This window comes from Pieris napi, chromosome 11, assembly GCF_905475465.1.
Source record: "Pieris napi chromosome 11, ilPieNapi1.2, whole genome shotgun sequence".
In the NCBI taxonomy this organism is placed as follows: domain Eukaryota; kingdom Metazoa; phylum Arthropoda; class Insecta; order Lepidoptera; family Pieridae; genus Pieris; species Pieris napi.
The window spans coordinates 4,552,158-4,570,513 of NC_062244.1; the positions used below are offsets into that span (position 1 = coordinate 4,552,158).

Consider the following 18,356-nt stretch of genomic DNA (forward strand, 5'->3'; position numbering starts at 1 on the left):
TAGTAGTATTTTATAGGGTAATATGCTTTTATTTACAGATCCTAGATAAGGGACAATTGAAAGCCCAGTCAAATATTGACGTTCTAAAGTAAACCAAGTAAGTAAAGAATATTCAATACTTTTTATTGATCCACGACCTTAAACCAAGGATTTAATCGCCAATAATTACTAGTTGGTCTCAGTAACACAAGGGACACCTTATGAATTTTTGAAAATGGAAAACTTGCCATATGTTTGAGGATACACGTGTGTGATCACACGACTCCCATTGGACAACCTGACTTTCTGAATTTCGAACACGTCATTGCAAACTTGAAAATCGATCACTTGATCGAAGATTATTGAGGTGGTAGCACGTATTCAGATTATTTATTAAAAGTATCAACGCAGGTGTTAAAAATGTATGCCTTATTTAAAGGAAAAATAACCAATAAGTAATTTTTAATACAGTTAACCAAGTCTATCAACAAATTCAAGGTACAACTCAACATTTGCAATTTCAAGTGCATTTTTAAAATAACTAATGAAATTATAATTTTTAAATGACGAATGTTTTAGATGATGAACAAAGTCAAGACTCAAGGTCTGGTGTCAGACTTGATGCCAAACATCAAGCTTATGCAAATAGCCGGACATTTCTTGTTCAATTATCATTCCGGTAAGAGTAGCTGATAAGACAAGTTTTGTTTTATATATAAGTATTTATTTACAGTCTGCCTTCAGAAAAATCCATTTCATAATATATTCTTTCAAAGTGAAAATACCATAAAATTTTTAAACTTTTGAAGGTACCCGCAAAGTTAGATTTTAGTTTTAAATTAATCAGTATATTACACACATTAGTCATTTTAGTTGCTAATTTGTGGATTACAATTTGTTTTAGAGAATGATGGCATGTCAACTCTACTCCGGAAGGTGTATGCCAGTGTTCATGCTTTCTTGATTGTCACCCAGTACTTGTGCATGGTGGCTAACATGGCCCAATACTCCGATGAAGTAAACGAACTCACGGCAAATACAATCACCATTCTTTTCTTCGCGCACTCCATTATCAAGCTGTTGTTTTTTGCTATAACTTCTAAGAATTTTTATAGGTAATCTTTGTAGAATTATGTTGAATTATCATCAAGGTGCCATTCAGTTGGTATTTCGAGATATGCATTGAATGGGGGAATCAAAATTGCTTAATAACAATTATAATATAGGTATATAAAATAGTTTAGACAAATAAAACACGCCTAAAGTGTATTGTTTTAAATTACCATTTATCCGCTTTTGTACAAAGTAAAAAGTTAGGAGAAAAATTATGAGAAGCACAAATATTCGTAATCTCAGACTTATCCCAAGAAAGTCAGAGCCTTAAGTTACAATGAAAGTACATTACCTCGTAATTTAATTTTAATAACAGTACAAAGGTCTACGAGCAGACAATTTTCCAATGAAAGCATTTTCGTTTACCTTATTATAATACCGTTTACACCTAATTTCAAATTTCATTACGGATTTAATAAAAAATAATACTAGGAAATCCATCCACCTTTACTCAATACAATTATTAAAATGTTACAGATGTTTTCGTCCCATAAAACAGCGAAATGCAGATTTTTAATTAACTTTTGCATTGTTATATTTACGAGAGCATAAATGGATTTTTTGCGGTGAATGCCCACAAATTGTTGTCTTTTTGTGAAACAATAATTTGGTTTTACCGATTTAAGTTCAGATAATAGTTGTAATGATTATTCCTGAAGGACCCTTGCAGTATGGAATCAGTCGAACAGCCACCCTCTCTTCACTGAGTCAGATGCCCGGTACCACCAACTAGCCTTGACGAAGATGAGGAGATTGTTATATTTTATCTGTGGGATGACAATGTTTTCTGTCGTTTGTGAGTGATTCATAATTTTTAGTATTTTCGTCCTGCGTTGCGTAATAATTGTTTCATATATTTATTTAAAGATAAATAAACCATGTTAATTTGTTTGCTATTATACTACTTTATCAGTGGTACAAATAAACTAAGAATAAGCAAAATGTCTACTAATAAAACCGGAAAAACTTAAAACTTAACGTCGGCGTAACTGTTCTTACTAGCATTATTCCAGCCGCAATCCAAGTATAAGTCTGACCTAAAACCTATGTTTTTAAGCTCAAATATAAGTTCGTGATATAGAATTTTAACAAAAATTTGGATAAACTAATATTATTTTAGGCTGGGTAACAATCACATTCTTTGGAGATTCAGTACGTCTGATTCTCGATAAGGATACAAATGAAACGTTGACAGAACCAGCTCCACGTTTACCAGTGAAGGCCTGGTACCCGTTTAACGTCATGAGTGGTACCATGTATATTGTTGCATTTGTCTTTCAGGTGAGTTTTATGATTAACAATCTGTCCCAAAAACCCCAGACAAAACGTAGATATATTTTGAGTTTTAGATCGACCGTGTTTATAGACAAGTTGAAGAACTTTCCGTGACTTCTCACATAATAAGAAGGATAAGCCTCTTAAGGCTATAAAAATACATAAGAACAAGAGTGTTTATTGATTTGGAACGTAGGGCAGCTATTAAATGTGTTTGTTTGAAATTTTGCGCTAATCTGAGGATATTACACATTCCATTATTAAGCTATTGCATAGATTTTATCGCGAGGCTTTGACCGCGGCGACCGAATCAAGAAATTCCGTAACGAAAAAACCTAACACACGATGACGTAATATAGGTGCGGCAAAGACGCGTTAGAGTAAGACAGACTATATAGGCGTTATAGTCTGAGTCTGGTAGAGTGGTAGATTGAAATAATATCAAAGAAAAAACTTGAATTAATATCAAAGAAAAACAAATACTGCATAAATAAATAAATAATTATAACTGCATAAGTTGATAAAAAAATGCTATGCAATAGCTTTACCGCGGCAGTCCCCGAGCGCCACACGTTTTTTTATATTTATCTATAGGATTAAAACAAAAGCTCAAATTGAAAAAAATATTTTTGCGTTGGATAGAAAATTTATTGAGATAGGCTAAAGGCACATTAGACTACGATAAATTACGGCAAGTTAGAAAACTTGGTATAGATATCGGGATATTATTTACATACAACATTTATCACACCCTCTTATCATTCATAAAAATTCAATACAACCTTGTATTAACTTTATCGAGCTTTAACTTGACTCTGACTCCCGTATAGGGGACTCACATTTAATGCTGGTGTAAGTCTAAAGGCGGCCACTGACGATACGTCCATTAATCCGAATGGAGTAGTCGTCGTCCAAAATCGTCCCATGAATGGTAACAAAGTATTCCATTTGGATGGACATCAGGCAGCTCTGGATTTCCAAACGGATTGATATCCATGCGTCCAGGCCAAATGGACGTCATCCGCGGCCGTCCGTCAATGGCAGAAACGTGCGCCACGCCATATGGAAGCAGTCCGAATTGTCCGTGAATGGGCGAAACGGCGTCCATTTTTTTGAGGTTATTGTTTCAGTTTATGTTTTGATGTCGATGGTGGTGCATGTGCTGTGTATTTGTCAAGCGTTATAATTTTTTTTTATTATGTCTTTGTCCGCGCGTGACTTTGTGTTGGAAGTAATAGAAAAATATAAAAGTATTTCTATTTTTAAATAAATATATTTATATTATTAAATAAATAAAAGTATTTCTTTGTTTCAACCATTCATTCATCCACCTTCTCTTAGGTTTTTTTTGTCTTTTTAATAAAATACACACAACTGCTGCCACCAGTAAAGTATTGTTATCCATAGTATTATTTATTTCCGTTCCGTACGATTGCAAAGTTCGAAGTGACGCCATGCATCCAAATGGAAGTATTGTGAATGGTACCGTATCTCGATAAATTTCCATTTGGAGTGCATCCAAAAGGAAGTCTACTAAATGGACGTATCGTCAGTGGCCGCCTTAAGGATAAATATAGCTCTCGTGAAAATGTTATGTATACTAATAAAAACAATTTTTCAGGTATATTGGTTAATTTTTTCAATGATGATAGCCAACTTGTTGGACGTTATGTTCTGTTCGTGGTTGACATTTGCGTGTGAACAGCTGCAACACCTCAAAGCTATCATGAAACCTTTGATGGAGCTAAGCGCTTCTTTGGACACGTACAGGCCGAACACTGCTGATCTTTTTAGAGTGTCTTCATCAGGTAATAAATATTAGCTTATACTCTTATAATTCCTCTCTTTTGTCATCAGATTAAATTAACTTGACCGTTATTATACTATTAAAGAGTTACGAGAGTACCGAGAGTTTTTTCCGCCGGCTTTTTCTCTCGACCTACACCCTCTGTCTTCTTTGCCGATGAGTAGGGATGCCTACAAATTCAAATTTAATGACGTGGAATAAGTGATACCTGTATCTTACGTTCCATAATAAACATATTTTTTTTTTACTCATATAATCTTCGTTTTTCCTTATATATCACATTGCCGGATCATACAACATAATGTACTAATATTCTTTGATTTACACAAATATAAATTATTTTACGGAAACAATCGATAGTTCCAATGACCACGACTAAATGAATATTGTTATAAATATGTGTTTAAGTTCGTAATTAAAAAAAATACTGGTCTAATCTACTACTACTAATCCTAGCGTTGATGCGCGCTGGCGAACAGTTTGTTACCTTTTTTCGAAAATGTATGTACCAGCCCCTAACAAAGGTAGAAAACAGTAAAATAAATTAGTTGACGGAAGAAAAAAGAAAATGTGGATGAGCTAGTTTTTTTATCGTATTCCATCTCATAGTTTGAAATGTGTTTCTTGTGTAAAGTGGAGGTAATATAAAAATTAAGAATTTCGTTTCTATTATATTTCCATTCATAAACCTTGATCTATTAATGTGTGAAATAGTAGTTATGTAGTTTTTTTAAACTAAGCATTACTTAAACACTGCACTGGAAATAAAAAATAAACATTCATGTTAGTGAAAATACGAAGACTCTCATGCTATTTTAGTTTTCACCGGGTAATCTTATTTTCATTACTCTCTTTTCTTTCGTTTGTAAAAGAAAAACGGCGATTTGTTTTTCAACTTGTATTTCCCGTTCAAAAGCTTTTAAGACGGTAATGCTTAGCAAAAAACACAAATCCAAAGGGAGTGCCAACAAATACGATGAAAATAAATTACGATTTTGCTATTATGTCACTTCGCGTCTTGATTTATTCTTTGGCTCGTATTTATAACACGGAATTTAGGTCACGAATAGGGAAAATGTAAGGAAACAAAGGAAGTATAGGACAAATTATTTTATGTTTTCGCTATTTTCTTTGTCATGAATATTGGAGGTAATATTTTTAAGATGAAACTAGCTGGTTATGGCTTTTCGCCTTTGGCTGAACAGATTTATATGAGGATAATATATTATAGACGATAATAGCGCCTAACACAATATTTCGAGCAATGTATCGATATTGTGTTCCTAAATAATGTTGTTTTGCTAATTATTTTAACGGTTTTTTGCTACCTTTCTTATACTTTTGCACGTGAGCAGTTTTACTAAACTATTTAATAATAATTATATTACTTTTGAATTAATTTAATTCACTAACGCACTTTAAAAACGAATATATATATTCTTGGAAAACACAAACGATAAATATTAAAAGTAACAAAACACTCAACCTAGGAAGTTTTATTCCTTACAAAACAATTTTTAATTAACTAAAATACCACAATGAAATTATACGCAACCAGAAGACAAATCATTTACACAACGCCACCATAAACAACAAAAAACTCCCGCGTCTGTCACGTCCGCGCGCCAATCGCCACATTTCCGGTGTTCCCAGTTCCACTCCTCTCTGTTACCCCTCACTCGGTCCGACTTGCTCTGTGGAGATTGTTTTATAAGACGGCCGTTCCTGACAGTGCGGCGTCCTCGACCGCAGCATTACTTGCACCACTAGCATCAGAGCCATTTCTCTCTTCATTTGTTTCATCCCTTGCAACCTGCTCATTATTGTCTAATGCAGTCTCTGAAACATAGAAGGAACTTGTAAGTAATTTACTTAGTTTAGTGTTATAGCCTGAAGCATGATTAGAGGGATGAAAAATGACATTTATCTCTATTTCTCAATTACCAGTACTATGTGCGCAAGCGTGCACTCAAGCGCACACAGATAAGGTCTATCAAAAAGCAAATATTACAGAATTTGATAGCTTCAGACTTAACACAAATAAAAATAAAACTCAGTATCTTGCCATACACTGTTGTAACGACAGCGGCTTCTAGTGCTCTCATAAGCGACAATTTGTTAAAACAGAGACCCATACATTTTGCATGTTCTCTAAGTGGCCTAAACACATTAGCACCAGAAAAATTTGTAACAGAGACCCATACCTTTGTATGTTCTCTATGTGGCCTAAACACATTAGCACCACAAAAATTAGTAACAGAGACCCATACCTTTGTATGTTCTCTATGTGGCCTAAACACATTAGCACCAGAAAAATTTGTAACAGAGACCCATACCTTTGTATGTTCTCTATGTGGCCTAAACACATTAGCACCACAAAAATTTGTAACAGAGACCCATACCTTTGTATGTTCTCTATGTGGCCTAAACACATTAGCACCACTGACATCACTCACCAGTCTCAAAAAAACTGAGCACGCATCCGGCGTCCACTCGCCTTGCCACAACATCATATTTTCAGCTGCAGCTTGGGTCTTTTTCCCTTAGGAACCAGCTAGTAGCTCTAACTCGTAACGGTGGCACAGAATAACCTTGTAAGGCCCGCGCATGCCGGAGTCCAGTTTGCCGGTGATTTGTGCAGTCTTGCTCACAAACACAAAGTCTCCGACAGCAAAAGTGAGTGGCTGCCGTCGACCCCCGTTAACGTAGGCATCGTGGCGCTATTGATTGGTTGCAAGGAGTTCCGAAGCTCGTTGTCTGCGAAGAGTTAAAAGAGCCTCCCGGGATTAGAATTAGTAAATGCCACATCTCGCACTAACGATCTGATGACTGGAGTAACTGCGTCAATACCGACCAGTAACGGTAGTGGTAATTTCTGCGTGGTACTTTGCTTGGAGATATTCATAGTGAACTGCATCCTCCACAGCACATCGGACCATTGGGAACCTTTGTTGCCTACTTCAACACGTAGCATGTTGAGAACTGTCCTGCAGTACCGCTCCGCTTGCCCATTTTCGCGGTGCATACCAGGCGTGATGAAATGTATCGAGCATCCCAAATCACTGACCCATTTTTGGAATGTAGCGCTTTCGAACATTCTAGCGCGGTCACATACTATTGTAGACGGCATACCAAATAATGACACCGCATTTGAAAAAGAACTCGTTTTAGCTCGTCAGTGTTTTGTCTGTACAGAGAGTAGAGCAAACAATACTTGGAAAATGCATCCACTATAATCAAAACGTATTTGAAACCGTTTGACTCTTGGCCCTAGGACATCGGTATGTATAATAGAAAAAGGGATATCTGGCTTTGTCCAGGATTGAATCGGTTGTGACGGAGCCCTGGGAACTTTTTTATGTGCTAAACATACTAGACAATAACTTATGTACTTTTTTACAAACTGTCGCAAACTAGGAAACCAAAAGTGTCTTAATATTAAGTCAGTTGTTCTGTCAGTCCCAATATGATCATGTGTATCGTGCAACACCCTCAACAAACTGAGTCTGTGACCCTTAGAGTTGTAACACAAGAGTCGCGGGTCTTCCCCAGACTCGGCCTAACCTGACCATGACCAATCAATCGCCCCAAGTATTCAATTTCTGAGTCTAAAAAGGTAATTTTTTTTTAAATTAATAGAAAACGAAAACCCTGCTGTATTTAATGTCTGTAAAACTTCTTTCAACGTGTCAAGGCCTTACTCTACTGAATTTGACAGTAATAAAACGTCGTCTATATACGTAAGGGCTTTGCCAGCATCTATTAATGTTTTTAAAGTTTTGGAAATGATTCTCTGATAAACAATTGGTGCATTGGCCAACCCGTAGGGCATTTTCAAATATTCATAATGTCCTTCAGGTGTCACAAGTAATTTTGTTATTATCAAACCTAGATGCCTCGCGGTTTCGCGTGTAAGACGGACCTGAACTACTAAAAGAACGAACGGTATTGTTAGATTGGCGGTAATCGTATTTAGGTTTTATATAAACAGATAAAAATTCAATCAAACCTTTTGAGTGTAATTTAGCATTTGCGGCCGCGGCTTTTATTTGGGGATCACTAATGCCTCTAACAACAATAGCGGTTTTCAGCTCATCAGATAAACCTTTAACGATATTAAGACGTAGCAAAGATTTACGCGCGTATTCCGCATAAGTAGAAAACTTATTAGAGTTTGTACTCATTACCTCAAATAATACAGAAGCCATGTCAACGTTACGTGGACATAACGATCTAAATTCTAGTTTAAAATTACTCCACGATCGATCATTTGTCACCCAATCGTTTAACCACAACTTCGCATCTCCTTTCAAACAACTACCTATCCGTCCTAAACATTCGTGATCATCCCAATTATTTAGAAGCCGGGCACGGTCAACCTCGTTGCACCAAACATCAAAGTCGTGTACATTTGGATCAAAAGGCGATATATAAAAGTTGTGAGACTTTGCTTTGAACAATGCAGTCAATGCTTCAACAATACCGCTCCCCTCCTCCTTTGCTTCACTGGTTTTCATATCCAGTGTGTGTGGAATACTACCCTCAATAACCTCTTCAGCCATGCCTGAGCCTGGCTTACTAGCAGAACTCTGTACAGCCAATGGAGTAGAAACTAAATGACTCCCGTTCACAGGACGCGACGGACTCACGCTATCTACGGATACAGGTAGTCTAGCTTCAATCACTTCTAATCTACTAAGAATCCTATCAAAAGCTACATAGCGTGAACTATCGCGGCGTTTACGAGAGCTATGAGGGTCGTGCGATACATCACGACGCCTGGAAGTCCGATTCCGGCGGTTTGATGAACTACTATAGAGACTTCTACCAGGCGGCGTATATCGGGAATCTACACTATCGCGACGTGCTTCGCGACAACTAGAACGCCGTTTTTCGCGACTATGCCTTTGTCCCTCGAGTCGAGACGAAAGACCAGACATTTTGCTTTTATAAGAAATAAAACTTACGGCCGAGATGAGGTTCCTCCAATACTGAACACTAATAAGTACTAAATTTAGATAACAAACGGTCTAAACGCGTGGTGATCCCACTTCTGATCTTGGAAAACACAAACGATAAATATTAAAAGTAACAAAACACTCAACCTAGGAAGTTTTATTCCTTACAAAACAATTTTTAATTAACTAAAATACCACAATGAAATTATACGCAACCAGAAGACAAATCATTTACACAACGCCACCATAAACAACAAAAAACTCCCGCGTCTGTCACGTCCGCGCGCCAATCGCCACATTTCCGGTGTTCCCAGTTCCACTCCTCTCTGTTACCCCTCACTCGGTCCGACTTGCTCTGTGGAGATTGTTTTATAAGAATATATATTTGCAATTTAATATTATATTATTATTATTATACTAGCTGACCGGGCAAACGTCTTTTTGCCATGATGTCATTTATAATAAAAAAATAGGGGTTGATCGTAGAGGGGTGAAAGTTAGGGGTTGTATGTATTTTTTAATGTTGTATCATTAAAAATATACAAACAGAAATAAAATTTCTAAAAATAAAAATAAAATATTTAGGGGTGGACTACCCTTAACATTTAGGGGGATGAAAAATAAATGTTGTCCGATTCTCAGACATACCCTATATGCACACAAAATTTCATGAGAATCGGTCGAGCCGTTTCGGAGGAGTTTAACCACAAACACCGTGACACGAGAATTTAATATATTAGATTACAATAAATTATAAATATTTTCTTATTAATAAACATTAACTTCATAACAGTTTATTGTCTGTATCTGTGTGTTGTAACTGTTTGAGCATAAAAGTTAAGTAATTGCGTTTTAATTCGGTACCAGTGAATTTCATTGTAATTGGTTATGATTTGGCAATTGATTACGTCCTTTATTTCAATACAAGCTAATTCTTTCAGATAAAAGTGAAAAAGAACCACTCGACCTTGACATCCGCGGCATATACTCGACACAAACCGACTTTGGTATGACCCTTCGTGGGGCTGGAGGTAGACTTCAGACGTTTGGGCAGCCTCTTAATAATCCAAATGGCCTAACACAGAAACAGGAAATGTTAGCACGGTCGGCTATTAAATACTGGGTGGAAAGACACAAGCATGTTGTCAGGTAAACAAAAGTTCTCAAGATATTTCTTAGACGGTATCACCTACGTTTCACCCGCGTTCATTCATGATGTTATATATCGACTCGGCTATTTAGCGAAGAATATATTTTTGGTTCAAACCAGTTTATTCAGTGCATTCAGCTGAAACAAGCTCTCTTTATAAACTACGTATATATACATAGAACACTGCGTGTGAAAATAAACTCCAAAACGATAAGATCGTTTTTATAATATTTTTTTGTGTGAATTCGGTAGGTCTGAAGTCGTAAATTATAGTTTATACCGTAGTAAAATATATTACAAGGATGACCCATCGTAATTTTTTGGATATAATTTTTTTTATATTACTCTTCTATGCTTTGGTGTTAGAAATACAAATATCCCTTACTTTTCACTCATCTACCACCTTATATTTATAGCTCCGATAGGAATTATTTATGGCAAAACAATGTTTGCCGGGAGTTAAGTTCGGTAGCGGCTGTTGTAGGGATGTTCAAATGTTTGTAAAATAATATAAGTGTGGTCGACCCTTTGGTTATTATCGGAAACGATAATGTTATATTACAATTTATGCGTGTGGGGAAAACTAAAGGCCTCATTTTGGCTTCAGGTGTGCGATGATTGCTAACATTTGATTGGCGCTTCTAATTATCTAGTTACAATAAGTAAGTAGTAAGTATTGAGGGGCATGGTTTGAATTAAGGTGTAACTTTTTTGTGAATAAATATTTTAATAAAAAAAAAATTGAAAAAAAATTTTATAACTCGGGTCAGCTAGTATTATTATAGATTTGTTGCGCTTAATGAGGTATTGTTATATTAGTTATATTGTCTGTATTTATCAACATTTCATAATGTTCCTCAAAATTAAATTTATTTGAGTAGTTTTCGATTGTTATGTAAATAATACTGAACAAGATTATTATAACTGACAAATGTACCTTCACCATTCTCCAATTTATCCAAGACTCTAAACATGTTGTAAGAAGATATAATATTGAGCATTAAAGTTCCTTAAACATGAATCAAATTTGAAATATTTCATTAATTTTTTTGAAGTTATACTTCTTTAGGCGCGTTATGAAAAATCGATGAGAGTGAAATTTTACGATGCGCGCGACACAAAATTAACAGAATGAAGTTGCCCACGGAAGATGCTACGGTATTGGACATAATTTAAAAACAACATTCGAATAATAATAGAATTTATGTTACACTTAGAGTCTGTTTCACAATATACGGATAAGTTCTACATAAGTTCCAAATTAGCTATTTATTACTTATTGGTAGGATAAAAAACACTATTGTTGCGTTTCACGACTGTCAGATAGCGCTATTCGTCACATAAAGTACATCATAAGTTATAAGTCCGATGAATGTCAAATAGCACAATTTATCTTCCAAATAATTTATGTGTTGCATAGCTATTTGGTACTTTATCCATACATTGTGAAACAGACCCTTAATGTAAGAGAATAATAATAAATATTTAATTATTTAATTTTTCAAATGTAAACTGAACTTTATTGACTATAATGGCTCATTTTCCAGTATTTGATTATTAAAATTTAATTAATTAATTGCATGCAATCAAAAACTATTTTTAATAATGCCAAAGAAGTATAACTTCTTTCGCGCGTACATAAGTACACGCACCCTTTTTTTTAAATCATTTGTACATTACTTAAGGTTGGTTACTTCAATTGGAGACACATACGGTACAGCTTTATTATTCCACATGCTTGTGTCAACTATCACCCTGACTCTTCTGGCTTATCAAGCTACAAAGGTATGTATTTTAACACTTCATCCGTTATTCAAAGAGTACCACCTCGACTGCTTACCTCATGGTAGCACTTAGAGACTCAGGGTTCGCTTTCCACGGGAGGCTTCAGCTGCCCAGTCTGTGGCAACCTTAAGAATGCAGAGGGAAAAAGACGAACTATAATCAAAAAATCCCATTCATAAGCGTGACAGGGTATAATGATTAATGACCTGGAAATAGACGTGTATTCCTATAAAATGCTCCTTGATATCGAAAAACTAATTTAAATACAAAGTTGATTAGATATTGTATATAGATTAGTTTTATTCAATGCATATATACAATAATGCTATTTTTTATGAGTTTTATGAATACAGCAATGTTTTTTATAATATTATGTATTATTTCCTTAACTTGTCACACTTTGTGATTTTCATATGTTTATTTCAACGTACGAACAAGTGTCCATTACGCACGTACAAAGATACATTGGTACACAAACCCCATGCCTGAGGACACATTTCACAAAATGTGCATATAATATAGATTTTGGATATTATTTTAGATAAACGGCTTAAACGTGTACGCGTTTACCACTGTTGGATATTTGAGTTATACACTTGGACAAGTTTTTCATTTCTGCATTTTCGGAAACCGACTTATTGAAGAGGTAATTGTTCTAAATTATTACTTTAAAAATTATTTATTAAATCAAGGCTTATTTTATGGTCTAAGATCCCGATATACAACGACCTTCACCGACATGCTTATTTAATGAAACGTATTTTATATTTAATTTAATATGTCAATAAATATAATCCATATGGGTTGCCTAGCAAATTTCAGTCCAGAGTATTTTAATTAATATTAAAAAAAAAATATTTTTTTAAACATTTCACCGGTATTATTATTAGATAAATTCTATACCAATCGAAAGTATGAAGCCCATAGAATATGCAAACGTTAGGTTGTTTTTAATCAATTAATTATTTATGTGTATATTTTTTATGTGACACTAAAGTATATATACATCTTTAGTAAAAAAGAAAGTTATAGTGATACATATATAATACTGTACCCTGATTAAAAATATTGATTGAAAAAAATTAAAAAAATTTACTACATGCAAATTATAAATTTTTTTTAAATATTAATTGAACATACTCTGGACCGAAATTTGCTAGGCAACCCATATGGATTATATTTATTGACATATTAAATTAAATATAAAATACGTTTCATTAAATAAGCATCTCGGTGAAGGTCGTTGTATATCGGGATCTAATATGTACTATTATAAAGCTTTCAGAATTAGTTGTTTGATGCTTTCTTAAACTTCGTACAGAGTTCTTCAGTAATGGAAGCTGCCTACTCCTGCCAATGGTACGATGGATCAGAAGAGGCGAAGACCTTCGTCCAGATAGTCTGCCAGCAGTGTCAGAAGGCCATGAGCATTTCTGGAGCTAAGTTCTTCACAGTATCACTTGATTTGTTTGCTTCTGTAAGTATTTAAAAAAATACACGCCTATATAACCTCCTTCAGTTTTCTTGAAGTCGGTTTTAAACGAAAATCTTTTTATCTCCGTAACAGGTACTAGAAATAAACTATCACTGTTGTCAGGTATGTTCAATGAACATACATACACATAAAAACTTCTGAGTTGACCATATTATCAAACCCAGTCAACTCAACTATTTGTAAATATAAATACATTCACTATTTAATACTTTATGAATACCAAAGTATGAAAGTGTACCCACTGTAAATATAGTATTTTCATTACAGCGTTGCCTTGGTTACAAATCCTTATTAATTATTTAAAGTTGAAAAGTTTTTTTATTATTTTTCGTTTGTATATCGCACCTCCGCTCAAATAACGTCACAACTCCAAAAACTACATTTTTCAGGAAAGACATTTAAAGTTTACCCAACTTAATTTGTTTAGTTTTTGGATCATAATTAAAAAGGGAACTATTTTAGAAGAAAACTTTCTTCACCGAGTTATAATGTTTCACACGAGTTTCAATCACGTATACTGGCATAACTCGACAAGCATCAGTTTAGTTGCAAAAAAGAAAATAAAATGTTACTTACCTCGTTTACAAAGACTGTCTTGATTCGACACAATTCACTTTTACTGAACAACGCCCGTATGACCACCTCGCGCAAGTCGTAACATGACACTGTTTATGTTCGCCGCGGCACAACTTTCGGTAAACAATAGAACGTCACAAGTGCCATCTAGGGACAAATAATTGAACTACGTCTATGACGATTTATGAGCATGAAGTATGTGTTATTCTGATACGAATGGTACAATTAAAGTCATTTGACATTTTATCGAGTTATGACGTTATTTGAGCGGATGTGCGATATGAGTATGTGTTGCGCATGCCGTCGTTATCTGTTATCGAGGCCACACATCAATTCTAGTTTATGCAGATTCTTAAATTTGACCTTGTTGGTGCAAATATATAAATATGTACAATAATTATAATAACTGAAATTGTACCTATTTTTATTATTATTTTTTCGTTAATAATTCATCACTATGAACGATTGCAGCTCAAACATGCCCGAAATGTTTGATTGATTACGTCTGTGCGACCAAATATATTTACCACAGGTGACAAAATGAAAAAAGGTTGTAGATATTTCTGCTAAAAATATGATCAAATTTTTATTATAATCTGTCGATACAATTGCATTATAGAACATTTACGCTTTATTCTACTAAGTAATCTGAATTTGGTGGGATTTCCGAAAATGCTTCCTAGTATTCTTTCAAAATTCAATATACAAATAAGGTTTTTATTTATCTAGTCCACAGTTATTTATGCCAACAGGGCAACTTTACTTTTGATCAACGAATGAAACCTATTTCTTCACACAATTCAATACATACGACTAGTAAAACACTTAATAGCTGAGAGATGAATTTTATAGATGAGAAAAGTGGGAAAAAACAAATATGGAATACTTATCTTAAACGAATATAATCGTAAATATTGTTATAAATTAGCGATTTAAAAAAGTGATATTTATATGTGGAATATCTTATTTATTAAGGTTTTTGAAAATTAAATTTAAAAAAAAATTCAGCGTGCGAATCTCATCCCTGAGGTCGTAGGTTTGATCTCTGGCTGTGCACCAATGGACTTTCTATCTATGTACTCATTTAACATTCGCTCTAACGGTGAAGGAAAACATCATGAGGAAACCGGTCTGCCTTAGACCCAAACAAGCGACGGCGTGTCAGGCACAGGAGGCTGATCACCTAATGCCTATTAGATTGACAAATGATCATGAAACAGATACAGAAATCTGCGGCCCAGACCTAAAATGCTTGTAGCGCTACTGATTTTACCTTTTTAATTGCTAATAAAATACGGGAAATTAAGTATAAGAAATCTAAATTCATATAGTACCTTTATTATCCCGTTATATATTTTATTTTCAGGTACTAGGTGCAGTTGTCACCTACTTCATGGTGTTAGTTCAACTTAAATAATTATTTTTTATAATACCTTGATTTTGAAGATACTGGAGTCGAAGTAAGGTTATTTGTTCTTAAAAAGTCGATATTAAAACAAGTTTCTATTGTATATGCAACAGAATAAACTAGCAAAAATTAATCAAAATTATATTGTATATTTATTTTTTGTTTTTAAATGTTTCCCTTATTAAAATGCTAGGGAAAAAAGTATTTTAACTTAATATAATAACAATAACTCTGAACTCGTACGGTATTATAAATATATCCCAGAAACGATTCTAGTACGTACTCATAAGTTGTACTTTGATAGAGGAATATTAGCAGACACACTATAGACCGGATATAACAATTATGGATTAAGTTAATAAAACAGCACATTTAATAGATATAGCCATACCCAACACCCACAACATACAAGAAACAATAGCTCATAAAATCACGAAATAAACAGATCTTAAAAATGGAACTAAAAGTATAACAATAGTTCCTATCCTTTTGTCCACCGCCGGAATAGTCCCAAAACAGTTAAATGAATCTACCAAATTGTTAGACCTCCCGAAATACATTTATATATTTTAAAAAGCAGTTCATTATTATGTTATTAATTACGGCATGAAAACCCCGCAATTTTTTATAAGATATATATACGTACGTATACAATATACATATCCATAAAAAATTGTCTTCATTTGGCTGAGGCCCGTGTGCTCGGTGTACCAGGATTGATTCATTCAATCATCAGCTAAAGTAAACAGTTACTGAACGTAATAAAGTCTTTTTTATTTCCATATCCTTAAGATCCATTTCAAATGTTGTTAGTATTTACTTATAGCTAAATGTTGGTAGTATTTACTTATAGCTAAATGTTGGTAGTATTTACTTATAGCTAAATGTTAGTAGTAATATGTTAGACACCTGTGGATATGGACCCCTCTTGGGAAAAGGCCTCCTCCATTTCCAATAGTTTACCAATCTTTTCCTACTATATCTATCAAGTCATCAGCTCACCTTCTTTTTGCCCCACCTACTCTTCTTTTCCCGGATGGTCCTTTCCATTGTGTTGTCTTAAATGTCCATCTGTTGTCTAGGTATCGTGTTATATGTACAGCCCATTGCCATTATAGTTTATATAATAAATTCACTTGACTTTGTGTATCTTGTTTATATTTAGCATACTTTTCTCCATAGATAGCTCTTTGTGTTGATCTAATCTGTACCTTTTCTAATACATATTAATGTATTACTTTACTTAATTAAAGACAATTATACTCATCATACTATTCATAAAATAGCACACGTTTTCTTAATATTAAGCAGTTTCTGCCGTCATTGTTTTGTGTGGAACACTTATTTCCCTGCTTTATTAATGTATTTACTAAGGTGTACTTAAATTGTTTCACCTGGAATCGAACCCGGGACCATTATGTCCAGGATTAAAGACCAACGGCTAATTCCCAGAAGTGCTAAAGCGTGTATATTTATATTTATTATGTTATTACGCATTATGAAACAGTGATTTGATTAAAATGGATCAAGAATTATGTTCTTTTTTATCTATGTTATTATGTCCTTTGAAATGATTTATATTAAATAGATAATTTGATACACTGATAAAAAAAACAATAAATATCTAATCATTTAATTTACGTATGTGGTGTATCCTGAAAGGTATTTAGTAATTCATTTGATAACAGACAATGTGTCTGAATTCAAAGACACAATTTCACTGGAAATTCAAATGGTATCAGAATGCTGCTCAATTTAACATTTCAAAGGAAATATAGTTAAACAAAAAAATGAGGCTTGATGAGATAATTTAAGTTAAAGTCATTGATTTATGATATCAACCGCATTGATAGTAATTTGATCATTATTTACTATTACAAAACTTGTAATAGAGGATATTGTTTAAGATAAATAATAACAGCTTATAGCAACAAAATAATAAGTGGAAAAAAAAGATTTACACTTCGAAAGTCACATACACTTTGTAAAAGATCGGCGGAAATCTAGCTAAATAAGGACGGAGCTTGTAGTTTATGGTTTATCAGAATGCCAAATCATAAAATGACTGCTTCACGACTGATTTGAGCCGACCGCCGCTGCGAAAACCGCTGTGAGAGTTCGAAAAGTGCATTACAGAATAGCAAGGCTGTTCTGTTATTAAGCATAAGACAACCTAAAAGGCAGATATTTGATTTAACAAAAAGCCTTTTTTTAATGGAGGCTGATATCATCTGATATTATTGTAATCTTATTTCTACAAGCTCCTTTATATGTTGTGTAAGCTTGCTGACAGTAAGGTTTTTTGTTGTTTGATAAATATCTTCACATAAATATTAAATATGCTTGTTATTATTAGCAAAATTTTGCTAAGTGATAGAATAACCTAGTTAAATTTTGTAAGGCCCTGGCTTATTTTGTACTTAGTTATATGTCAACTAAGTACATAATAACTCTGACAAAATAATTTTCAAGTGAAAACGGTAAACTCTTAAGGCTTACCTTAAATATATTTTGCTAAGCTAACTTATTTTGCTGAGTGATAGAATAACCTAGTTAAATTTTCTAAGCCCCTGGGCTCATATGTTGTCAACTAAGTACATAATAACTCTCACAGGAATGCCCGCAGACAAAATAACGTTCATTTTACGAGGGTTTCTTACGTTCAGTAATTTTACAACTAAAGTCTTAGAGCTCGAAATAGCTAGCAAATATATTAATAGTTTTTATATTTTACATTTTCCTCTCCGTATAAAATAATTTCATTGGAAAATTCCTTTGACATACAGTCATTTTCTATTCAACCTTTACTT

At 34.0% G+C, this 18,356-nt stretch overlaps 1 protein-coding gene and 1 long non-coding RNA gene across 2 annotated transcripts; one reads left to right on the forward strand and one right to left on the reverse strand.

Moving 5' to 3' along the window:
* The first annotated feature begins 316 nt into the window (after positions 1-316).
* LOC125053894 (odorant receptor coreceptor) lies at positions 317-15,681 on the forward strand. The gene is made up of 11 exons (XM_047655505.1): positions 317-477; positions 559-658; positions 884-1,094; positions 1,752-1,888; positions 2,213-2,373; positions 3,989-4,175; positions 10,074-10,281; positions 11,968-12,067; positions 12,609-12,713; positions 13,389-13,544; positions 15,505-15,681. The coding sequence occupies exons 2-11, from the start codon at positions 559-561 to the stop codon at positions 15,553-15,555; spliced, it is 1,416 nt and encodes a 471-aa protein (XP_047511461.1). The 5' UTR covers positions 317-477; the 3' UTR covers positions 15,556-15,681.
* LOC125053895 lies at positions 5,653-7,643 on the reverse strand. Its single transcript, XR_007117636.1, has 2 exons — positions 6,631-7,643; positions 5,653-6,013 (listed from the first exon to the last, which is right to left on the reverse strand). It is a non-coding gene; the product is annotated as an uncharacterized LOC125053895 (long non-coding RNA).
* Positions 15,682-18,356: the final 2,675 nt, after the last annotated feature.